At 41.4% G+C, this 25,512-nt stretch overlaps 2 protein-coding genes across 2 annotated transcripts in view; one reads left to right on the top strand and one right to left on the bottom strand.

Annotated features, from left to right (window-relative positions):
- ABCG8 (ATP-binding cassette, sub-family G (WHITE), member 8) overlaps nucleotides 1–8,348 on the bottom strand; it is a 13,621-nt gene extending 5,273 nt beyond the window's left edge. Inside the window, 6 exon segments of the mRNA XM_008940956.1 lie at nucleotides 1,237–1,506; nucleotides 3,174–3,306; nucleotides 3,728–3,966; nucleotides 5,912–6,068; nucleotides 6,808–6,906; nucleotides 8,277–8,348. Coding sequence (XP_008939204.1) covers nucleotides 1,237–1,506; nucleotides 3,174–3,306; nucleotides 3,728–3,966; nucleotides 5,912–6,068; nucleotides 6,808–6,906; nucleotides 8,277–8,348 — 970 coding nt within the window.
- Nucleotides 8,349–8,792: 444 nt separating this feature from the next.
- On the top strand, nucleotides 8,793–24,762 carry ABCG5 (ATP-binding cassette, sub-family G (WHITE), member 5; the record flags this gene model as incomplete). The annotated part of the gene is made up of 12 exons (XM_008940955.1): nucleotides 8,793–8,917; nucleotides 9,561–9,682; nucleotides 10,133–10,269; nucleotides 10,485–10,583; nucleotides 11,571–11,703; nucleotides 13,181–13,320; nucleotides 14,451–14,580; nucleotides 17,225–17,438; nucleotides 17,706–17,911; nucleotides 18,790–18,928; nucleotides 22,669–22,854; nucleotides 24,650–24,762. Coding segments are annotated over exons 1-12 (1,744 nt in total), but the record flags the coding sequence as incomplete, so codon positions are not given.
- Between the last annotated feature and the right edge of the window lie 750 nt (nucleotides 24,763–25,512).

The raw sequence follows: 25,512 nt of genomic DNA, 5'->3' as shown, positions 1-25,512 counted from the left end.
GCAGGAGCCCCTCAGAAATGAGAGGCAGTCTGCCCTACTTCTGCCCTTCTGCCATGGTCTCCTCTTTCTCTGTCAGACACACAGCCAGCATTTGTGTGTTACTCTCAGGTGCTCCTTCTGGCTTTGGCATCCTCTACCATCCTGTCCCATTTCCACCTTCATGCTGCCCATACTTCTCTTCTCTTCCTATGCCCTGTCTCTGTGAGTACTGCTAAATGACCTTCCACCTCCCTTTCTCATTCTCCCCCCAGCTCCATGCTGTGGGAGTTTGTCTCTAACCAGAGGCTGCTGTTAGAAGTTTCCTCAGGACTGCCTCATATTCTCCACTCCCGTGCAGGAGGTGCTGCAAGCCTTCATCAAGGCTGAGCTTGGCTGAGGGCTGCTCTGAACCGTGGTGGTGACAAAGGTCTTTTTGCAGGGCTTGACACTGAGGTTAACTTCTGTTTATCTCTGCACAGCTGGTACCAGCTGATGCTGCCTGCCACATAGGCACAGCTGAAGAGGTTACTCCAGAGCATTGAGACTGTTGTCTCTAGAAGGTTTCCTAGCCAACTTGAGTGCAAAGACCTAAGGTCTGGAACTGAACCAGCCTCTCTGGTAAAAGACTACTGCCATTAGATTGACAGTGCCAGATTCCCTTTGCTTGTTGCCAAAACAAACAAACAAAAAAAAATCCACAGAAGAATGGATTTAAACCCATGTAGTTAACTTTCTTTGAGAAGAGAAATGAAAAGATTACTGTTCTTGGTTTATTTTTTCTCCCTTCCAATGTGCTCTGTTGGGCAGCACTCTTTTTTCCCAATTTAATCTTCCCGGTGTGTATTATTCCTCACACTGGGAAACTAGTTTTCTACATTTCTTGATTCAGAAATCAGAGAACTTGCTACAGAAAGCTATTGGTCAGTTCATCCATGTCTTTCTCAGTGAGGGCAAAAGTTTCAACCAGCTCAAACATGGCAATGTGTGCTAAACATGTAGAAGAATTGCAACACCTGGCAGGGTTAGAAGCAGAGTTATTTAAAATTGATTCTGTCCATATCTCTTGTTCTTGTTACATTTCCTGTATGGACAAATAAGGATCTTATTAAAAACTGAACTTGCTGCAATATTGATTTGAGTCAGTTATAAAGCATTTCTAAGATAGGTATGGTCAATAAAAAACCAATGCTAGCTGATACACTTATGAAAGCAAATGTTTTCCAGTAACCTTTTTTTATGGCCGTGTTTGATACTAACCATAGAAATCTGCAGGATTGCTGTACCTTGGGCAGGGGTAGCCTAGTTCTGTGAAATACTGGACCATGTCTCTAGCTGTTCCAGAGTAGACTGTGACTCCAGAAGTCATCAGAAGAACTAAATCAAACAGTTGGAATATATCTGACCGGGGCTGATGAAGTGAAAGAAGAACTAATCTGTTTCCTCTGGCCAGTCTGGATAATGTTATCACAAGGTTATGTGCAGTAAAACTGTCCAGTCCAGATGTGGGTTCATCAAGTATGAGTATTCCTGCCAAAGACAATAAGTTTAGCTGTGGAAAGCAGCATGTTTGATTTGGAAAATGTTTCACATTAAATGGTGCTATATAGAGACCTCACTGATATATATTCCTTTCTTTTTTATAAAGTCCAAAGTATATTTCATACCAGCATCACATAATAACCAACAGTGGCAGTTTCTTCCACTGTCTTACTGAACATGATGGCCAAGAGTGATTATGTTAAATCTTACCTTGCTCCCAATGGAAACATTTTTTTTTAATTATTTTTTTTCCCCTCCCCTTGGGATGCAGGTTTAAGTTCCTTATTAAATTTACATTCTTCTCTGCAGTTTTGTACTGCCCATACAAATATCAGGTACATTAATAGTAATTGATATGATAGTACCAGTTTTGTATCCTGCCTACTGAAATATTTTACTCTAAATACTCAATATTTAAACCCCTTTCATTATTCATGTGTAAATACAAAGTATTAATTTTGATAGTTCCTCCCCTCCCTCTGTTTTGCACCTTTTCCCACATATATATGAAGAGATGTGCATATGTTTGGAGGGTTTTTTTTTGTTTTGCAGCTAGTTATTACAAACTTTGAAGTGTTCATTACTTTTCAGTGTTTGTGTAATTATAGAACTTAGCACCTCAATAAGCTCAAAGCAATGTCTGTACACGGGCATGGTTTCTGTGTCGAGGGCTACAGCATGTTTGAAGGCAAACAGGTCTTTCCTCATTTTTCCTAGAACTAATTATTTTTTTACTTCACTAAAAAGCACACCCATTCCTGAATTTCACAAAAAAAGAGTTCTGCTTTCCTCATAATAACAAAAATATAACTTTACACAAACAAAAATTCTCAGATCCATTTGCCAGTGGAAATCTTGCTCAGCAAATGGCTCAGGCAAGAGTAGTAGTGCTTTTGATACATATGTAAGAACAGATTGATAAGGTATTCAATCCTGCAGAATCAGTGGTGGCTCTATCTTCATGTTTTGCTTCTACTGGGAGATGATGGAAATTTCTAGTTCACCTGCAGCATGAGGCAGCCACCTCAGTGAGTTGCTCAAGACTGCAATGCCTGACTGTGCAGCCAAGGAAATGACCTTCCTTGTTAACACCACACGTGTCCATGGGCTGGGTTGGGGGAAGGGAAAACAATCCTCACGTTACAGCAGGCCAGCAGCCTTCCAAAGTAACGTATGGCATGTGCTCAAATAATAAACAAACCTCCTACTGATATGCAGAAATGCCAGTACTGCTGTGAGGGTGACTTCAGGCAACTTTCAGCAGTCTGTGTGATGGTGGTTTTAGAGGGCAGTGGGTGCAGGCTCCCAGGGAGGCTGTGCCTGGCTCTGCCACTGCTTTTCCACTGGCAAAGGTGACAGCAGCCAAAGTGCATTGGCTGCTGAAACGCTCCATTTCCAGAATCATTACTGTAATAGTTATCTGTGGTCAGCACTGATTTCAACTTATGCAAATGGCCCAGCACCCAGCTGCTGTGTCAGACTTTGCCATGGAGAGGTAGCCTCAGGCAGAGGGTGATGCAAGGCCTGTTAATTGTCCTGCCTATGAGCTCCTCGAGCTGCCCCAGATTTTCCTGCAGGCTCCTACCTTCCTTTACTGCCCCATTTCCTCCAGTGGTGTGTGGTGGGCACAGGGAAGGTGTCGGGGTTTTGCTCACCTGGGTTCCAGAGCAGCTGCACGCCGATGCTCACCCTCCTCCTCTCTCCTCCCGACACGCCGCGCAGGTACTCGTTCCCTACCCTGGTGTTTGCACACTGGCGCAGGCGCAGCTCTGCTATCACATCTTCCACCTGGGGGGATCCGAAGGGTGGCAGAAACAAAGCAAGAGCTTATTTGCACCTTTGTGTGCAGATAAATCTGAAAATGTGCTTAACCTGGTTTAAAAATTCATCTGGGTATTTCAGTGCTACTTGATCAAGAGACTCTTGACAACAACTCTTGATTTTAGAGATAGCGTTAAAAAAGCCTCAGTAATCAGCAATTTAGTTCTTCTTTCCACCTCTCTAATGCTTTCTCTAGATTGTCATTTTTTATGAGCTTTGGAACAATTGCTGGTTTCTATCTCAAAAGAAGAAAAAGGTTTATAATTCATAATCTACTAAAAAAAAATGCCAGATTAGCTGTTCTGACTCCAAACACACGGGACTCTTGGACAATTCCTGTCAGACACGTTTTTGACAACTTTATTTTTTTCCCCAGTAGCTTAATTACCCTTTTTTGCCTTTGTGAGTCTGAGAAAGACTTTGGAAGGCGCAGTTTGGCAACGAACAGTAGGGTTTCTCTGACAGTCAGGTGGGGGAGCAGCCGGTCATCCTGCCGCACGTGTGCTATGCACTTCTTAACCAGCTGGGGCGTGCAGGCTTTGCCGTTGATCATGATCTGACCAGACTCGATTCTGCCTCCGTGGTCCCGGCAGGTTATCACGTCAAGCAAGGATGTCTTTCCACCAGCTAGGAAAATCAAAATGGAAAATTAAATTAATTCCCGAGGGATCATTTCGGAAAGCGGTTTAGTCACAGACAGAGAAGTTTCCCTTCTTTAATGTCTTTTCCCCAACCTTTCCTGAAGCTTTTCCAAAGTCACAGAGTCGTCTTGAAAGAAAATACCAACTACAAGCTCACATGCAGGGAATCTCTCTCCTCTAGAATGGAATTTTAACCTTTGTCATTTCTTAGCAGAATTGCGTAGCCGGGCGTTGAGCACAGCTCCATGAACTCAAGAAGCAAGACCTTTTTGTCCTCCTGTTACCTGTCTTTCACTTTTGCAATGTGTGATATCCTGTGCTGGCTGCAGGGCTGGGACCTAAATGCTTGGCAAGAGCTTGCTTAGTGGAGGGAATTGTGAATTCAGAAACAGCAGCTGGAACAGCTGTATGACTAAGGCACTGAAGATGATACAGACAATAAGAATCTTAATCATGATTGAAATAAAAATTATTATGACTTATATAAAACAAAAAGACATTTGAATAACTAAGAAAAGCTGGCTCATACTCAGAGGTAAGAAAAGTAAAACAGTGAAAACAACAACATCTGGTTTGAAATTAAATAGCAAATGATTTTTTCCTTTTTGCTGTATGATATTGTATGTAAATACACAGAGCTCTCTTATTATGATTAGATGTCATTTATTTCTCGTCTCCCTGTTGAAAGATTAACTCCACACTTGCTTCTTGATATATAAATTTTTAAAAAGAAACCCATCCATCTGTAAACCACATATTGTTCCGTTTAAGACTGACATATTGATTGCCATTGACAATGTGAAACCCATCAGCAGTTTAATCCATTTTACTAAGGCATTTGATGAAATAGATGATAAACAGCTTTTAAAAATAGTTTGACTAGTTTCTGAAAAGGGTTTTTGCTCAGTATATATTACCTTACAAAGGTTCTATATCTATAACTCAATATGTTATTTTATCACAAGCTTTTCCTTTTATTATCAGGAGGATCTCTAAGGTACAACTTCAGTTACATTGAAGATATGTGTTAAAAAAAAACCCCTCATGGCAATGGAGAAGAAACACCTCTTTTGTAGAAATAAACTTAAAACTTCTTTGGCAAATATGCCTTGCCTTTGGGAGAGAGAGCCTCTTCACTGACTCACTGAGCTAACCAGATGTGAGGGTCGAGTGGAAACACAGCATTGGAGTTTCTACCTCCAAAATAGGGGTACTTTTTACCTCAGTTTAACAGGTCACGTGTCTGCTTCTTATCCCCCTAGATGAGCACAGTCTCAACTAACCACATGGAGTAAAGGCCACCCCTCTACTAGCCAGCCTCACCCTGGAGAAGATTAAACCAGTCCTACCAGAAAATGAAAGGGGGAAAAAAAAATTAAGAAAGCAGAGACCCATTGTGAAGCCAAGCAGAAGATGAACGGTCTTTTCTTCTCTGTAAGTTTCTCTTAATTGATCCAAAGGCAATATTTTATCCTGTTAAAAGTGTTTCAGTCTGAAGGGAATTCCTGCTTATGGTTATGCAAGTTGCCACCAATCTTTCTTATGGTGTCTGGCCTCATTTGGCTGCTATGTAACTGGATAAGATCTGCAACTGGTTTGTTCTGAATCTGGGCCATGAACTTGATTCACGTCTAGCAAAGCTGGGACTGAAGGCCACAGATACAACAATTCCCCACTACACCTCAGGAAACAAACAGCAAATGAGTACAAGTCATAACAACATTGGTTTTGCAAATAAAATTTTGTTGTTTCCCCACTCCTCCCATATAATTCTTTGTTTCCTCATACATTTTAAGGAATGTATTTAAATTACACATTTCCAATAATTGTTTCCCAGCTAGATTTTTCCATTCAAAAGACTGCAGAGCACATTTGTGCTCTATACATTTTAGCTGAGAGTTGTTCAAATAATGAAATTTTGTTGCTCTTACCAGTGCTTCCTATAACAGCTAGCATCTGACCACTCCGAACTTTTAAATTCAGATTCTGAATTATTGCCACATGAGAATGGGGATCTGATTTCCAGGCCCATGGCATTTTCATCTGTGCCAGGCTTTCATACCAAGGGATCTGGGATGTCATGTTAACCTAACAAAGGAAGAAACAAGCCCTTTCAATTCCAACAAAGTTTAGCAATAAAATGTTCAAAGCTATGATGTCACAAGCAGAGAATATCTTAAAATAATAATATTAATGTTCATAAATACATGGAAGAACATTCTTTTACAGCCACGTATGGTTTTCTGTGCTTTGCTTCTGATTCCTGTTAAACACTATTTCTGTCCTCTCTTACCTTAGTAATTTGTGGGCATTGTAAATTTCAGCTTGTTAAACTACAATGTTACATTACACAAAACTGAAGATTGTGAAGTCTACTTTAGATGCCATGGTAGCATAAAGGAAGATGAAAAATTTCTCTGGTTCCCTGAAATTCTCCTTATGTTTGCATCTTCTCCTTGTCTCCTTCCACATGCTCATTTTGACAGCAAGGGCTCCTGACATCCTTAGCTGAATGGAAAGCCCCTCTGCCCTAGCCCTCAGAGGAATAATTTGTCTCAAGACTGACAAAAAACAGAGCCTAGAGACAAACCTCTTTTCCTGTCTTGTCCCCTAGATTTGCTAGATACATTTAGAACAGAGAGTTTATCCTGCTGTCAACATTGCAGCCAAGAGCATGGTTCTCCTTAAAAAACCTCTATTTGTGTAATGGTTGTGTGAATTAGTTTTGTGAACTTCAACTTTGGCTTTTACAATGGCTTGCATATAAAAACAAATATTGCTGGATGTGCTCCCTGCTGAAGGGAGGTGTATAAAGTACAACTCTTACCTGGTAGTTGAGTTCTTTGACCTCGAGAACGTTTGATTCTCCGCTGTATGTGAAATACAGACTGTTGTCTTCTTCAGAGCAAAAAATATTGTCCTTGGCCTGGAAAAATTGTTAATTAAAATAGTTAATTACAATACCTAAAGTGCTGATAAAATTTGAGTTCACAACAGGTGAGGCAGAAAGGGAAGTATGTTTTATGAGATATAGCTATTTTTGATAGGTTACTGTAGTGCAAAAGTCTGAAGGGCTGATATGAGTTATCTGTTAATCAGTGTGAAAGGTACTTTGTTCTAGCAGCATGGGAGAGGGACAGAAATGCTGTGCAATGCCCTGCTGTTTGCTTTCTGTTTAAATGAGATCACTGTAGAAATGGAGATAAATGTCATGCCACCATAGAGAAATTGGACTCTATTTCTGGCTTTGAGGAAAAAATGTACTGCTGCAGGGTTAGTCTGCTGGATCAAAACGGTGCATATGGATGTTCATAAGTTATGGCAGGTAAAAATTAACGTTCACTAGAAGTGTGTTTCTTATAGAATTCCAAAGGGCCTCGTTAACTTGGAGGCTTTATGAACGAGTAGGTGTGTGACCATAAGTACAGTCTCTTTTACTCCTCTTTCGTCCTTTAAATTCAGTTTGTCAACTGGAACTTGGTGTCCCGAGATATGAGTTAAAATAACAGAGCCTCTACTTGGCTTCTTTAACCTTTGGTGTATAATTACAATTAAGAAGTCTTTGCCGAGGCAGCTTTCTGGCTTTGGGTTTAATTCTGTTTGCGTGCTTGCCTCTTTACTCCAGACAGCCAGATCTCTCCCAGAGCCTTGTGTGTCTCCTACGAGACAAGCTCATTTCCTAGCCAAGGCAAACGTACCTGTTCCCTGTACAGCAGATTCTATCTATGCCTGTGGTATCTTTGGCAGAGGGTGACCACAATCTTTGTGCACCTCCTACCCTCACAGCAAACCAGGCTAATTAATCTTTCCAGTCTAGATAGACAGCAGAAAGCAGCGTGACACCAAGCAGCTTGAAAAGCCATGTTAAAACCCTCCAAGCTCCCACTGCTGCCAAAGCACTCTGCACTCTTGCTTACATTGAAAATTTTTAAAAGCATAGGTGGTTCCCAGCAAATCTGGGGAGCTGTTTTCACAGCCCGAAAGCGTGTTCTGGGAAAGCCAGTCCAGACTGTGTTGAGGGATGTTCTGCTCCATCCACATGTCTGAAGATCACCTCTCCCAGCTCCACCAGAGTGTGGCTTGCATGGCACCAGCCTTTCCCTCAGTGTGCTCTCGTGGGGGGTGCGAATGCTTTCCACTCCCCATTTCAGGGCTGGAGGGGAGAAGGGCTCGCTGCCTGCAGGAGCCCAGCTGGCAGAGCGGCCGCTGGCCTCCCCCAGCTCCCAGGCAGTAGCGGTAGCTGTGGCAGGACCCAGCCTGTCGCACCAGCGCCCGCTCCCCACAGGTCTCACTCACCGGCAAGCCCTCGCAGGCCACCCGCCTCCAGCCGGCCCCATCCAGAGGGACATTTTCAGTGGTGTCCTTCATGGTCTTGCTCCCTGTGCTGGTTGGACTATTGGCTGTTTGAAAGCTGTGGAAATCCTTTTGGTGTCGAGCTCAGCCTTTTCCAGGCGTCTTCACCACAGCTCCATTTCTCCTGGCACGCTGCGCCTCTGCAGCCAGCCTGACCCCGTGGACAGGGAGATATTCCCCTCCTCTGGGGCCAGAACAGCTTGGGCTAAAGGTACATCAGATAGCGGCGTCAGCTAATCACCTATCACTTGTTCTCCGGAAAAAGGAGCAACTGGGAGCACTTCTGTTTTCTTTTAAGTGCTTCCCTGGGTGGTGAGTGTCGGGGGCAGTGACCTGCTCTGACTCGGGGACAGTGGGGAGCTGCCCCTGCCCAGTGCTGGGGGAGACATGGTGGAGGCAGCATCGGGCGCCTGGCCAGCAGCGTGAGGTGGGGAGCCGGTGGGGCCCCAGCCCCAGAGGATGTCGGGCAGAGGGTCTCCTGCCCTGGAGAGGAGCAGCAGCAGCCGCCAGACAGTCAAGGCGAAGGCCACGGTGCAGCAGCTCTCCAACAGCATCAGTGTCCAGGGCGTCTCCTACAGCATCAGGTAGGGCAGGGAGGGTGGCATCGTGAACCCCCTGCCTGCCAGGAGCTGCTCCGACCCCCGGGACCGAGGGGAGAGGGGCTGGGACCGGTGGGCTGTGTGGGTTTGGCTTCAGCCCAGTCAAGAATGAGGGACGTCACCGGGCCACCTGCCTCCTGGTGCTGGGCTGCGCACCACAGGGGTAGAGTACGTGGCTGGAGGGAGGCAGAGCCTCCAGAGGGTTCACCAGTTCTTCTTCACATCTCTGAAAGAGATGCTTTAGAGATTTCCAAAGATTTTGTCCTTTCCTACTGCTGCCAGAAGGATGACATGAGGCCCTAAGGAAATGATCTGGTGGGTTAATGGCTGGCAAACGACATCAACGAATAAAGCCGCAGCTGAAATTGCCCTTTTTGGTTGTCTTCTGAAAGCCTCCTAGTAGTGATTCTGAAAAATCTGGTTCAGACTTCTTTTTATCTTCCCAATAATGCTGAAGTTAAAAAGTTAAAGCCTAGGGAGCGTGAGGGGGAATTGTTTGTTTGTTTGTCCCCATATTTAAAAAACCTGCAGGCTCCATCTCCCATGCAAGTAGCTACAAACCATTCACTTGCTTTACACGACATTTTAGTCTTCTGTATTTAATCTTTTTTGATGTTTGTTTTCCAAGAGAACGTGTTGGCCCATGGTGGAACATATCTTTATATCGTAAAAAATGGACACGGCAAATACTTAAGGATGTTTCATTTCACATAGAGAGTGGACAGATTATGGGGATTTTGGGAAATTCTGGTAAGTTGTTCCAGTACTTTAAAAGAAATAAGATCAGAGTTAATACCGGTGACTGCCACAGTGGTATGAATGTGACTGAGAACTGAATGCTAAATAATGAAATTGCAGCAGCTTTAACCTCTGCTTTGTAGAACAGTGGTGTTTGGCTTTCAGAGTTCAATCTACTAACAATTGTAACTTCAGTAAAAGATAAGGTTATTTCTAAACCCAAATGTTTCACTATGAAGTGTGAATTGGTATTAACTAAATGCTAATTTACACACATTTTAGGTTTCCCATTTAATTCTCCTTAACTGGCTTCATTTTCAGGACTTATTATTTTAATGTTCTTGAGAAAAAAAAAAAACAACACAACTTTCTTCTTTTCATAAGTCTCCATTCAAGTGAGGCTACTGCTCTTGAAATCATAACATTCATCTCATCACATGATTAATTTCTTTTGTTTGAAAGGATCTGGGAAAACAACACTTCTGGATGCAATATCAGGAAGACTGGGACATAAAGACAACTTTTCTGGTGAAGTGTACGTGAATGGGCATCAGCTGAAGAAGGAACAGTTTAGAGATTGCTTCTCCTATGTGCCACAGGTTGATTTCTACATTTATTTTTGTGCACTGTGCTTTCTCTCACATAAAGAAAGTTGCTAGAGTAATGGGGCAGTGTAATCTGACTGTGCTTTTACTAGTAAATTTGTTACAAAGCAGTTAATAAATTGTATGAATGAATGAAGGTCATGAGAGCAGAGGCAAGATCTTAATTACTACAGGACTAACTACTTCTTCCTCTTAACCTTTTTTTTCAGAGTGACACTTTGTTAAGCTTCCTCACCATACAAGAGTCTCTGACCTACACTGCTTTACTAACTCTTCAGAAATGCTCCAATGACTTCATCAAAAAGAAGGTCTGTATTTTATCATCTTCCCCCAGAAAGGCAGACATGATGTCATGTAATGCTTTTCCCAGCAGCACTTTCCATCCGTGGGTGTATTTTATATTGCAAGGTTTTGTAATCCTCATTTTGCAAACGGGGAGAAATCCTCCTGCTGAGGAGCAGGACACAAGCTGTCTGGTGCTCCCTGCCTCTGCAAGGGGCTTGTGCTGATGCCCCAGAGAATCACCAGTATGCTGGGACAAAAATTTCCTGCCCGAAGCTGCAACAGTTGCTGCTGCAGAAGATGCCACTGTTGGTATTGAGGCCCGTTCCCCTGGCCCAGCTGGGAAACACAGTTCTTTGGGGTGTTTCCCAGCAGAGGTGACTTTTACAGATGGACAGCAGAGGTGACTTTTACACTACTCCAGCTTCTCTCACTAACCAGAACAGCTCCAAAAACCACTGGTCTAATAAGCCCCCTACAAACTACTTTCTTGATAGAATAAGTGTGTTTCAGATCTATTAAAGGACTCTTTTTGGCCTCTGTTGAGAGTGAAGACTGGATATTTCTAACCAAAAGGCTCTTGATCTCTGCATTCTCTTTTTAGCTGTCTTCCACTCAGTATTTAATACTTCCCCAGAACTGATGTGCCTTTCTGCTCCTTTATTTTGGAAGCCAGACCAGTACATTGTGCTCCATACCTTAAGTCCTAGTCCCACTTCTGAACTCTTCATCTCTTAATGTCAACTGAAACTAAAATTCTACTCTTTTCAGTATAAATGAAAATAAAATTTAAAACATAATATTTGAAATGATATATTAAAAATAATCAAATAGAAATGAGACACATACCTTCCAAATAGAATGGACACAAGCAGCATATTGGGAAAGCCATAGCTTAAAATTCTGTCATTTTCTTTCTTTTTTTTCCTTTTTTTTCCCTTTTTTTTTCCTTTTGCACAGAGGTAACTGGGTTGGACTGTGTTCAGCCTTTCTAAATGACAGTTATTTTTCAGGTCGATGCAGTTATGGCTGAGCTGAGTCTCAGCCACATTGCTGACAAAATAATAGGCAGCCGTACGTTTGCAGGAATTTCTGGGGGTGAGAGGCGCCGTGTCTCCATTGCAGCCCAGCTGTTACAGGATCCCAGTAAGTAACTCTGCATGGATTTGTCAAATTAAAACAATGTCCCCTTGTGTTCCTACCGTGGGCCTCCATCAACCACTTCAAAATACACATTTCTCTTCTGTAATTCAGCAAAAAGTAGTCAGGTAATGGCAGGAAAGGAAGAGCAGTGACTCAGGTCTGCCATTAATCTCTTCGTTGCTCTTGGAAAGTAGATGATTTAAAAAATCTTAGGGACTGAACATAGACTTAGATTCCCATTTATGGATTTAAAGCCTTTCTGGGCTTGCCTGTTCTGTGTATGAAATGTTGATTGTGGCACATTATTTTTTGTTATATTTAATTTATTTTTGAGCCATGCATCAGAAGCATATATACACAACACAACCATTGAGCCCTACAGTGGAGTGGTGAGCAATGAGCCACCTACGTGTGAGCACCATGTACATCCAGAGCCAAAAAGATTCTGATGAGTGAAAATTGAAGCAGACTAACTAGATGGATTAGCCATAGGAAACAGCACTGTACTTTTTTTTGGGTTTGAGACAGTTTTTTAAAGGCTCCAGAATTTCATGGAGTGAATGTATAGCACACTTTTATTGGATTCTGGAGCCCTTGTAGTGGTGCAGATAGTACTTTTTTTTGGGTTTGAGACAGTTTCTTAAAGGCTCCAGAATTTCACGGAGTGAATGTATAGCACACATTTATTGGATTCTGGAGCCCTTGTGGGGGCAGATGTGCTAGGACTGCATACCAGGCAGGAAGGAGCATTTAAACAGCAAAGTGAGGTGTGTCATTGCTACTGGTGACTTGTGGATTATTCATTGCGTGTAGTAATTGCTCAGTAAGTTCACTAAACTCTATAGTAAACACTGTAGTAATTCTGTGTAGATAAACCTATAGAGAAAGCTCTCCTCCTCCCTTATCCTGATCAAAGTTGAACTGCTCTCCTCTGTGCTACGTCTCATCTATGTGAAATAATGGATTTGATTGTAACTTTTACCCTTACAGGTGCAACATAACCATGAAAAAAATGCAGTAAAACCTGCCCACCCCTCTTGTCTGTGGAATTATATATCCTGTGTTTTAACAGCTCTTAGTTTGTTCACAACAAATTCCATGTGTATATATGGATTTAATTCAGATTATATCTTCTAGATGATTATATCAGATATATTTATGTTTGTGTACATGCTGAAATATATTGTCATTGTTCTTAGAAACAGATGTATACATCAAGTCTATTTTGGGAATTTTCAGGTTTCACCTGAACTTAGAAAAAAATTATTATGCCCTGATCCTGCAGTAGTTTGTCCTTGCTCCTAATCATTGAAGCAGAACCACTGGAGGTAACTGAAAGATCACATCATGGCAATCTATGCATACTCTGCTTCACCTGTGAAGTAATTTTTCTATTTCCCAATTTAGCTTCAAGGGCAGAAGTGATAACCTTTGTTCCCCATTTACCTGAGTTTTAATGCTATTCCTTGTCGTTTCCCAGAGGTCATGCTCCTTGATGAACCAACAACAGGGCTGGACTGCCTGACTGCAAACCAGATTGTCTCACTTCTCTCAGAGCTTGCACACAGGGACAGGATTGTAATTATTACAATTCATCAGCCTCGCTCAGAACTCTTCAGGGTAAAGGATACTCACTATTTACTTTTTTTACCAGGCTATTCTGTACCTAGATTCTTTTCAGGATAAAAGTACAAGATCAAGTATAGTTGCCTTTAAAGGCTGTCTTCCTTTCCCCATACATAAATACAGGCTTGTTTCAAACTTTACAGCTCTGGCCTTCTGCCAGCCACAGGGCACTTTTGGACACGGTGCCCTGTGGAAATAGTATGTACACTGACTGTGTCCCTAACCTTTTTGTTATGCAACCACCCAAATCAAAAACACTGCAAGAAGCCACTTAAACCCCCCATGAATGCAGGCACTGTAAAATCTACCACTTTATCTCTAGGTACTCATATTTCAATAACACTTGCAGCTTGAGGCAGATAAAGCCATGATTTGGAATGGAAAGGAAAAAAAATTCTTCTTTTTTCCTCAAGTGATGTGGGTTGACCTTGGTGATGTGTTGGGGCAGGCCTGACTTGCAGGGCCTGTGCTGGGGAGAGCATTTCTCCCTTTCTGTTACTGTTTCACAGTTTCCTCTTCTGACACATCCACCACCCAGCACGGGAATGCAAGGCCCCTCTTCCCCAGCTGTCTGGGGCTGTAAGTGGTCGTGAAGCCAGAGGGGACCAACGGTGCTTTTCTGGCCTGAAAGCAATCCCAGTGCCTTGGAAAAACAGATGGATCATAGCTGGTGGGAACCCTACCCTGGCAAATGTTCAGACAAAGAGCAGGGCTGTTAAAGTCCTTAGGCACTTCAGGATAACCTCCCCAACAATTTGGGGATTTTACAGAGTGGGGCTACTGAGTGCCAAAGGAGCTCAGTCAGTAAGTGAAAGTGCATTACAAGTGAAGTCAGAAGTCCACAGCTCCCATTTCAGTTTGTGGATTACCTCTGGATGCTGCTGTTCCTGACAGTTTTGAGAATCACTAGTTTTAAGAGCTCAAATATTTGTCATCTTGCATAACCACTGAGAGGAGCAGAAAAAAGGACAAACTTCTTTAAGTTAAATAGACTCTGGAAGTTTGAATGTGTCAAAACTGTTTTTCCTGATCAAAGCACTTTTATTTACCAAGACAGTAGCTGTACTCAAGAATGAATGCACTTCTCAATACAGATTACTAATGTATTAATTTGCCTTCTTCAGCTATTTGACAAAATAGCCATCATGAGCTTTGGTGAAATGGTTTTCTGTGGGAACCCTATGGAAATGATCACCTTTTTTAGTGACTGTGGCTACTCTTGTCCTGAACAATCAAATCCTTTTGATTTCTATGGTAAGTTTGTCTAAGTTGTTTTGGTAAGAATAGGGTTTTCCTTTAGGCAAACAAGTTGTTTTCTTCTCCAAATTAGAGTTTTTCCAGAGATAGAAATGTGTTTGAATTCTTCCCCAACTTTGTGATTATTCTCAACTCAGAGAAGAGAGAGGGCTGGGCCCATGTAACCTCCACTGACACCATCAAATGGCAAAAGTTTGCAGTAGGTCTGAAACACAGCAGAAAGGAGTGAACTACCAGTAGAAAAGGAATGTTAACTTCATGCAGCTGGTGATTTTCAGAGATTAATAGTTTGAGGTTTCCAGGAGTTCAGAGAGTTGCTAATACCAGAGTGAGCTACGGGAGCAGAAGATGCGGATGCTTCAGGAGGGAATGCCAACAAGATGTTGGTAAAAGCTGAAGAGCCCTGTTTTACCAATTCACAATGGGGAAGAAGTGTCAGCATGAGACTTTGGAAATGAGGCTTGGTTTTACTGCAGGGCATCTGTGTACCTGAGCCATGCAGATAAATGTTTGAAGAGAACGTGTGTGCAGAGGGATACATACGTGTGTGTCTCTCTCTTTTCAAATCTGGTGTGTGGGCTGGTGTCTGATGATACTAGCTGAGCATTCACCAGGGAATCTGACCAAGCCAAAAAGCTACATTCAGGGGAGACAGCCTTTTCCTGTTGTCTGGGTGGCATCCTAAAGTCAGAGAGAAGAGAGGATGCTTGTTGATGTGAAGCTGGAATGGGATGAAGCTGAAAATACTGGTGTGACAGTGAGGATAATTTTGCCTTCACAGTCTTGAAAAGCATAGATGATTTGAGATTTAGACCCACTTTTAAAAAAGCTCAGTAAAGACAGTATGACATTCTTCAAATGTCAACCTTTGAATGTGACAAGAAAAGGGAAAAAATACAGTTCACAGCAAAGAATCAGCAGAATATTTAGTCTTTGGAAAATTGGTAGTTTATATTTTTTTGTGTGATTTAATGATGTGAATGAAGGGACAGATTCTGGTACCGTTTACACCACCAGCAGAGGAAAATAGATGTGGATTATGTTACTGAAATATTAACATGTTCCATTTGTATTAAAGTTCAGCTCTTTGGTCTAGTGACTAGATGGTTTTTAAAAACACACCTGGTTGCTATTTATTTCTTATGTGACTTCCAGCAAGTCACACTGGCCAAGTTTTAAAAAGCATGTCTGCATTTCAGATGTTTATATTTACAAAACTGAAGACTTCATTTTGGGTATGTTTGCCATTAAAGATAATTCTACTGAATTCCAGCTTTCAGAACACTAGGGAAGTATTCATAAGCTGAATTCAAGTTTTGAGGACAAATAAAGAATCTTGGATAAGGCCTCCTTTTCTCTTGGTCATTTTGTATTTTGAAGTTGAGCATAACACTGTAGAAAGACAGAAAGTTTAGGAGTAAATGACTGATATGTCTGCATTTCAGATGTTCATATTTACAAAACTGAAGACTTCATTTTGGGTATGTTTGCCATTAAAGATAATTCTACTGAATTCCAGCTTTCAGAACACTAGGGAAGTATTCATAAGCTGAATTCAAGTTTTGAGGACAAATAAAGAATCTTGAATAAGGCCTCCTTTTCTCTTGCTCATTTTGTGTTTTGAAGTTGAGCATAACACTGTAAATGAAAGACAGAAACTTTAGGAGTAAGTGACTGATAAAGGCATCTTAGCAGATGTAGAAGAGTGATCTAAAAATCTGTAAGAACAGATATTCCTGACAATGACAGTCTAGTTTTTGAAACTTCAGATAATTCATTGCTATTAGGGAAAAATGAAATTTCTAATGCATTTTAGCACTATTGCTGAATCTGTGTGACTTGTTCAAATAGCACACAAAAAGTTCCCATCTGCCAATAAAAGAATTACTGGTGTCAGAAATAGCTATAGGTGGATTTATACGAAAGGAACGTTTAACTCTGTGAAGCATTTCCTTTTTGTTAGTTCCACAGCAGTAAGTAATGTTTTCTTCAGCCTGGGCTGTGAACATCCTCTAACTTGACATTTAAACAGAAGCATGTCTGAGAAGGAGGTGGGTGAAACACAGTGCAGCAGTGGAGTAGCAGCTGAGGTAGAGAAGAGCAGCATCACTGCAGCATGAGCCTAGGCTAACTGAAAAACAGAACTCTGTGGTAATGGAGGAGCAGGCAGAGGACACAGGGGAATGGGGGAGCCATGTCTGAGCATTTGCCTGAAAACATGAGAAATATGTGGCCAGAAAGTCATCTCTTCATCCTCATCAATGTTCATTCTCAGCTTGTGCTCTGTCTTGCTCTGGGCAGCAGCAGTGCTTCACTGGTGGCCCATCTCTGTGCTGTGCAAGGAGAATGCTGAGGTTCTGACCAACACACCACTGCTTAGTCCTTGCATTTCCAGATAAAGGACTAAGACTTCAGGGCCCTACAGAGGCCACAAAATGCAGAGGTTTGTTGTGGCTGCACAGTTACTCATTCATGTCACTTCTAACAAAAGCACAGAGTAAAAGAAACCTTGAATACTTTCAATGGACCTTTTCTTCTTTGCAGATTTTAGGATAGAGACAAGGGAAGGGAAGTTGCAAGGGGGAAGAGATATGAAGGGAAAGTGATGTGTCTATATAGTTAACACTTTGTAAATTTACAGTGGATTTGACATCTGTGGACACCCGAAGCAAGGAACGTGAACTCGAAACCTACAGTAGGGTTCAGGTAATTGTATCAGCCTACAAAAAATCAGAAATCTTCAGCAACGTACTGGCAGCCATTGAGAGAACAAAGTGTATGAAAGATTTGCCACCAATACCATTCAAAAACAAAGACTCGCCCAGTGCCTTTTACAAATCGTGGATTCTTTTACGGTAAGACTTTTTTTTTTAGCTTTTTTTTTCTTTTCCTTTTTAATAGAAAAATCTCTTTTCTTCTCCACTAATGTTTTGGGTTTTCCCTCTCATATACAAATGCACTGTCTTGGTTATTTTGGTCTCCCATTGTACTTGTCCCTGTCTTAATATATTACCTTTTTGTGGACACTGTGTGTATGAGATTTGTTCAGAGCCAAATATCCTGCCAACATGTGGTCAGTCATCGCTGACAGGCATGTTGTTGTTGTTTTGCTTTCTTACCAGGAGGACAACAAGAAACTTCTCCAGAGATAAGATAGGCATCATCATGCGTCTCCTCCAGAATGTGCTATTTGGCTCGTTTGTAGCCTTTTTCCTTCTGAGGCTAAGGAATGATCTGGTAAAAGGAGCCGTGCAGGACCGTGTGGGGCTTATCTACCAGTGCGTGAGTGCCCCCCCCTACACAGGGATGCTCAATGCTGTGGCCCTTTGTGAGTTTCTGTCCTGTGTTACCTGCAGCAGCAGGTTACTGCTGCCACTGTTTTGTAAACAGGAAAACTGTTTTTTGAAAAAAGCAATTTAAAAGTTTTAGTTAATGTCAGAGCTGATAGAGAAAGGAAATTAAATACAAAGGTGAAGCAACAGGAAGCTTCCCAGCACAGAAGATGAGCCTATTGGAGGGGCTCCAGGTTCCCTGCACTGGATGAGGGGATGTGCCCTGCTCCCTGCCTTGCCCTCGCACAGCCTGCCTCTCTACGGAGCCTCCATTCTGCACTCTGCAAAAGCCCTTCAGTTACCTGCCTGCAGCATTATCCAGGCAGGACAAAGTCTAGGTCTGTAGTTAATAACATCTTAAGTGAGATCGAAAGCAAAGATATGGAAAGGATGGAAGTACAAAACAGCTTTGACAACAATTAAGCATAATTAGATGTAAGAGTATTACATAACGACTGCGTTTTTCTTAGAGGGTGTTTCTTTTACAGCTGCCATACTAGAGACCAACAGTAGTTTTATTTACAGCTCTAAAAGGTATTCTGCTCCTGTAGGGAACAGGTCATCACCTTGGGATCAGAGCACTTCCAGAAATTATCCATTTTTTTCATGCCTTTAATTTGTATCTGCAAAAAGAGAAGGCTGTCCTGCGTGTTGCCCAGTTAGGCCTCTTGCATGAAGCTGACCAACTTTTCAATCTGCAAGGAGCATGTTTTGCATTTATTGTGGGGGAAAAAAGTGACCATGCTGGTTTAGACAGAAAGTTTCTGATATATTCTCAAAGTTGTTTCCGTGCTTCAGGTTACTTTTGCTAGCAACAAGTCTTGGTCTCTTTATTCAATGACAATTTAATTTGTTTCTTACATATTTAATCCAGTCCCACCTTTGCGTGCTATCAGTGACCAAGAAAGTAAAGATGGCTTGTACAAGAAGTGGCAAATGCTTTTAGCCTACATAGTACATTTCCTGCCCTTCAGTGTCATCAGCGTGGCAATCTTCAGCACCTTTATATACTGGTAAGCACTTCTACTGTCTATTGGATTATTTTCTTTGTGTTATGTTTCAATTACCATGTCAGCAGCAGGCATCGTGCCATGGCTTCCTGCTGTTGCCTGTCAGACAGATCTTAAGGAAAAATAACACCCTTTTAGCTGTTCTCTTTCAGGCAGTGTTAAAACACTTTCTGAGCAAGTTACCAGCTCTCTAGGTAACTTGGGAAGTTTTAATGGGCCTGGGACATTTATCATTCTTGTGTCATACCAAAAGCTGGAGGTGTCATTTTACATTACATTTAGAAAGATAACAAATAAGAGGCAAAAAAGTGAGGAAGACAGCAGTAGGTGTGTGACAGTAACAAAGCTCCATATTTCCTGGGGCACTTGGGCTTTAGCTACAGCATATGGAAGGGGTGAGATCTGGGTCCTGTTCTTCCACTCTCCAGAGAAAGGCACTGAAGTGGATTTCTGAGGGGGATAGAGAGTTTACTTGTAAAGCTTGCTTTTGTTCCCCCAGTACATTAATTTCCTCGCATCAAGAATGGGGTGATGAATTATTTAGCCTTCTCTATCATATGGGTCTGCTCTTCATTTCTATTCCATAGATTTCTCATCTCCCATTTGCTTGTTCTAAACTTCCATGGCTTACTATGTAAGCTAATAGCAAAGTAATAAGGACCAATTTCTGTCCTTCATTTTTTTCTTGTTTTCTGTTTGTTCATTTTTGTTTGGTGGGGTTTTTTTTGTTTGATTTGTTCTGTTTTTTCCTTTTTCTAATTATCTGTCATGCACTAAAGTTAATTTTTGTCTTTTGCAGTTGGCAGTGAAGTTGCAATCAGTTGGCAGTCTATAGTAAAACGTGTACAAATGAGTAGCAGGCTTGGTTTGTGTCCTGGATGCATGGTCTGGGGTTGGCTGTTGAGAAATAAGAAGTGCATATACCCTTGTGAAAGAGATAAAGTGCAGCAGCATGTTAGTGTTCTTAATCTGCAGTAAGATGCCCTTGGGCAGTTTGAAAATGGATGAAGTATCGAATCACTTGGACTTCTGAAGAACTAACTAAGGGGAATGCTAAGAACTATGAAGTTCTTGGTTACAAACTACTGCAGAGAACTGCTGAAGTTCCACTACTAAGAACTTCAGTGCATGGAGCTAATCTGCCACAGGAGTTTTGCAAGAGCTATTCTCCCATCTAGAAAACCTCAGGAATAAAGATGACTCTTTTCTTCTTCCTCCTTGTCTGTAGTAGGTAACGAGGGGAAGTGCCCAGCATTTACCTAATTCTTTCCCTTTGGGACCTCAGTAACTGTCAGCTCCTAGATGAAAAGACAAAAGCCCTGAGAGGGAGATTTCTGCTCCTCCAAATGCAAGAACATGCATACGTCAGTTAACCTCAGTAACTGTCAGCTCCTAGATGAAAAGACAAAAGCCCTGAGAGGGAGATTTCTGCTCCTCCAAATGCAAGAACATGCATATGTTGGTTGTTTTTATTTTTTTGTAGTTTGGTGCTGATGTTAGAAGCAGTTTTGTTCAAGCAAGGCCACCTTTCTCTTTGTCCCCTCAGCTACCTGGGCTTTTATTTCTGCAAGCTGCCAGTGCTGCCTGCTTCAAACAGTGCTCCCTGAGAGCTCCCTTTGCACAGGGAAGCAGAAGTTACTCCTCCTCCCACTGAGCATTTAGAGGGTGCCCTGTGCCTGCTAGTGAGCTGGTTGCAGAGCAGACAGCCGTTTGGAAATTATCTTTACAGGCTTAATGAAGTCTGTGGAGCTGCTGAAGATCACAAACCACTGTTTTCCACACTCACTGCTTAACAAACAGGAAATTTGTATGGGCAGAGACTTTGCCCTTGTGCTTTGGTGGCTTGAAATACAGTCAACGATAAAGACTGTGGTTCCAGTTAATGGATAATATTTACAGATATTAGGCTCTGCATAGCTTTGCTATCTCGTGGTTGTTTGGAAGCCATCAGTGATGTGTCAGAGCGATTTCATAGTGCACTTGGACCTCTCAGGGCAAGCACTTTCTCTATGAAATTTTGAAGATTGCCTCTGTGTAAACTTTCCTGAATGGACTAACCTCTGGAGAGGCTTTGATAGCCTCTGGTACGTGTCCTTACAAGCCATTTCTCTCAGTTTGTGTTTGTAGGGTCAGACAGTTTATTATACAGACCCAAACTCTGACCTGGTCAGACACAAGGCGAGTCTGACCAAGAGCAAATACAGCCACTTTTGCAACCCAGTAAATGTCCTCTGTTTATGCAGGTTTTCCTAGCTAAACATACCTCTGGGAAATCCTACCATTCTATTGCTGTAACATTATCTTTTCTGAGTTGTTGGGTTTTTTTCCTTTTCTCTTAGGCTTTCTTCTCTTTCTATTCCTATGCCAGATTTACTAGTCTGTATCTACATACCTCTGTGTAAAGTATTAGAGCATATCAGAGAAGGTGATACTTTTATGCTAGGAGTTGGGAAAGCTGTTCCTTCTGCATCCACGTGTGATGAAAGGTTGTTAAATACCTGCTACCTCATGGCTGTTTAATACTTGAAGAGTCAATGTTTCAGTCATCAATTTACAATAGAGATGATTTTGGTGTTAAGAAAAATGCTACAGGAAAGCCAGTGAGAAAATAAACACTTTTATTTTAAGATCATGTTCAAACGTGGTTGATTAGTGAAAAAAAAAAAAAGGCATAGGACCTTGCATTAAGCAATGAAAAAGAAAATAAAATGTTGAATAGCTTCTTGTTAGTTAAGCAAAGCATGCAGTCTGTACCTAGCTAGAGGTAATTTAGGTTTAAGTATTTTAGAAAAAGAGTAGCATGTCACCATGTAATAAGAGGCTTTGTCATCTGTCATATACACATATGGCTGAATTAAATTTGCCAAGCAATTCCTGCCCTTCTTAACTTTCTATTCTTTAGTACTTACTGGGAGGACTTTATTCCTTCAGTTACCTAAGGAAAAGCTGGAACAGAGTGTTGTAATAGAGTGCATGGCAAAAATTACATTTGGATGAATTACAGGAGGGTGAACTCAATTAGCCTTCCATTTAATTGAATATATCCATTTTTATATCTGCATGCAGAGTATCAGAGGTGCAAAATGCCGTCTGTTAATTATCTGTGTAATGATGTTCTGTAAATATGTGACTTACAGAACTAACTGCCACTGCAGAAACCCTAAAAGAAGGAGGATGTCAGTTTAAAGGACTGTAAAAGCATTGGTGGTTATCTTAAACAACACAGATTTCCACTACAATTACAGCTTTACAAAACCCTATTTCACCTAACTGGAGAAAACCTCATATAGCTGCACTTACAGCACGATATTCAGTGGATGTCCTTTGTGTTAAAGCTCCACACAACATACTAAGGGTTGAGGCATCAACTGGTCACTTCATAACCTGTAACTGAAAAAAAATAAAGACAAAAATAAAAATTACATTCCAAGGTTGCCCAGGGAGGTGGTTGAGGCCCCATCCCTGGGGGTCTTTAAGGCCAGGCTGGAGGAGGCTCTGGGCAGCCTGATCTAGTGGGAGGTGTCCCTGCTCATGGCAGAGGGGTTGGAACTGGGGGATCCTTGTGGTCCCTTCCAACCCTGACAGATTCTGATCTGTTTTAGCAGAGGACTTGAGAGCCCTAATGGCTCAATGGTTGGACCTGATGATCTCGGAGGTCCCTTCCAACCTAAAGGATTCTACGATTCTAAGTTTAGTACCCCAACACCATTTTTTTAAATGTTCTTTTGCTCACTTTTGTACAGGACTACAGGGATGTATCCTGATGCTTCCAGATTTGGAGTCTTCTTTGCTGCTGTCTTAGCATCTCATATAATTGGTGAACTGCTGACGCTTGTTATACTGGGAGTAGTTCAAAACCCAAATATAGTCCAAAGTGGAGTGGTGCTGCTCAATTCGGCTGGCGTGATTGTGGGAACTGGACTAGTAAGGTAGGGAAAAGTTTTGGTTTATTTCATTATGGTGTTGGTTAAAATAATCTACCTATACAAGAGTTTCCTGAACTATCTGTCATGCTGAAGCACAATGCTGCACAGGTAGCAAGGGGAATAAAGTGCAGCTGTCATCCCTCAGAGGCAGAACTACTGTATCGTGGTAGACCTTGCACCAAGCACACAAACTAGGCACTTAATAACTATAGATATCAACAGAGATAATAACTTTTTTCACTTTTTGCAAATAAATTGAAGATAAAACTGGGCAATTAACATCTATCAACTCAGTTGAATTCTTTACTAGTGGTGATGCAATGACATAATTGCTGTCTCATTAAAGGAGCCTACCACATAGGAGTTCCTACAACTTTAAGTAACTGCTGGAACTTACCAGACATTAAACACTGGGAACAGTGATTTAAAAGACAGTTGTTCTCAGCTCTCTTATTAGTGTTATTCTCCAGTTTGGCCATTAAACTTTTCAGACAGTTTTTCTGCCTGTGCAGACTGAACTACATAAAAATGATAAATAAAAAGTTAGCGTAATAAATAGGCAGGAACATTGTGCTCCACTTGCTCTATTACTGTGCAAATAAATGTTTTTGCACTGTAATTGCACCAACTTTGTAGTTTTCCCCTTGTATTTTTCAATACTGAAATCCTTGTGTTTTAAGAAACATACCAGAATGAACGCATTATTGTCAAAAGAAGTTCTCCTGAGGTGTTGAGCAAATAGGATATGCCCACCTGAGATCTATCTAATGAAACTGAAGTAAGCCTAACAATAGATGATGTCAAGTTGTCCTCAAGAAAAGCTGATGAGCCTTCACAAAGTTGATGATGCTTTGTCTTTTCAAAGTAGATCTTAGCTAATACTTGCTAATCAAATCAAATAAAGCTAGGCCTACTTTCAGGAAGGTGGATGTTTGTAGTGACAGGACAGTTATTCCCACTATCATAGTCTAATCCTTCACAAAGTTGATGATGCTTTGTCTTTTCACAGTAGATCTTAGCTAATACTTGCTAATCAAATAAAGCTAGGCCTGCTTTCAGGAAGGTGGATGTTTGTAATGACAGGGCAGTTTTTCCCACTACCGTAGTCTAATGCTTTACTGATAACTTCTAAAAAGTGTTACTTTCTAACTTTATTTTACATTAAAGATGTTGCTAATTAATATTGTGAATCTCTTTGATTAATCTTCATAAGCAATGATGTTAAAAATAGCATTGAGACTTGGGTTGCTGTTTTTTCCTGTTAATTTGCTTAATTATAAAGCCTTGCAGTATTTTAGGTGCAGAAATTGCCCTGTCATGTTGAGAAATGTTATTTCAAAATTTCCATGCTGTTTCTCTTTCCATTATTCTTGCTTCATTTTTGTTTTGTTCTTGTCCCAGTGAATTGATATTTAGTCTTTCTGGTTTTGAGGAGTTTGGGGGGGGTGGCTTCTTACTTCAGAAGCAACACATTTTTGCCAGTAAGGTTTCTATTTGGTCTTGTCATTGCCAGTTTATCACTGCAACATGAATAGCAGAGCTTCATAAAATTCTTTGTGACCATCCATAAACAAACCAGAGCTGAATGTCCTGACATTGTATCAAAGCTGGAGACAGCCTTCATGGTTGTCTGCTCATTTAGCACTGCAATGGACTTGACGTTTGAAAACCCTACAGGTACAGCCAAGAACAGTTTCTGTTACAGGCCACAAACAAAGAGGAGAGCTTGTTCTAATTTGGGGTAGGACTGGCTCTTGGAATGTAGAAAAAGTCAGTTTAATTTCTCTGTTTCTTTAAGGACCATCGAAGAAATGCCAAAGCCTTTAAAAATACTCAGTTATTTTACCTTCCAAAAATACAGCAGTGAAGTTCTTGTAGTCAATGAATTTTATGGCCTAAACTTCACATGTGGTAAGTATTCAGAAAAAAAAAAAGCACCCTTTAAGTCCACTGTAAACAATTATTTTAATCAGATGTCAATGCTTTTTTTGCAATAAAAGTGTCCTGATAAAGTAAAGATCACTTGCAAGTTGTTAAAAAAAGCTTATTAACTAGTAAAGACTATAACACTGTATCAGCAAGCTAGACAAAAGTTTGACTCTTCCCCCCCAGTCCCCCCAACCATTTCTCATTCTTAGTTTTTCATCTTCCTCTTCTTCACCTGTTCTTTTATCTCCACTTTGGGGACATTTTGGCAGGCAAAGTTATGAGGTTACCGAGCAGTGTCACATGAATACAGGATCAATAGAATTGCACAATATGAGATCAAAGCTCAGTGCAGAGAGCACTGACAGGTGATCAGACGTTCCCTCTAACTCTGGTGAGGCTTCAGTTTGTGCAGGTTACCACAGCACACACCCAGCAGCTTCCATCTGGCTGGCTGGTTGTGAGCAAGGGAACAGAGGCAAACCAGTAACATCCATCAGTGGGGTGGAACTTAGAGCTTCAGATGGACCCTAAGATATTTTGGGCTTTGTAACCAGGTGTCTGTGCTCATCTCCAATGCTATGTAATCTTTATGCATTCATCTCTCCTGCCCTCTGTTACTACAAGAGTGTAGATGGCAACTGTTAGAAGATGAATCCATGGCTTCAGTCATAATAATAAAGAGCTGATTTTTTAATGTGTTCTTCAGTCTCCATTTCTTGAATTTTGGAAGTA

The sequence above is a fragment of the Merops nubicus genome, unplaced genomic scaffold (genome assembly GCF_000691845.1).
Source record: "Merops nubicus isolate BGI_N331 unplaced genomic scaffold, ASM69184v1 scaffold21025, whole genome shotgun sequence".
Lineage (NCBI taxonomy): Eukaryota > Metazoa > Chordata > Aves > Coraciiformes > Meropidae > Merops > Merops nubicus.
Note: the sequence above shows the minus strand (reverse complement) of the source record. Positions and strands in the feature narration are given on the sequence as shown.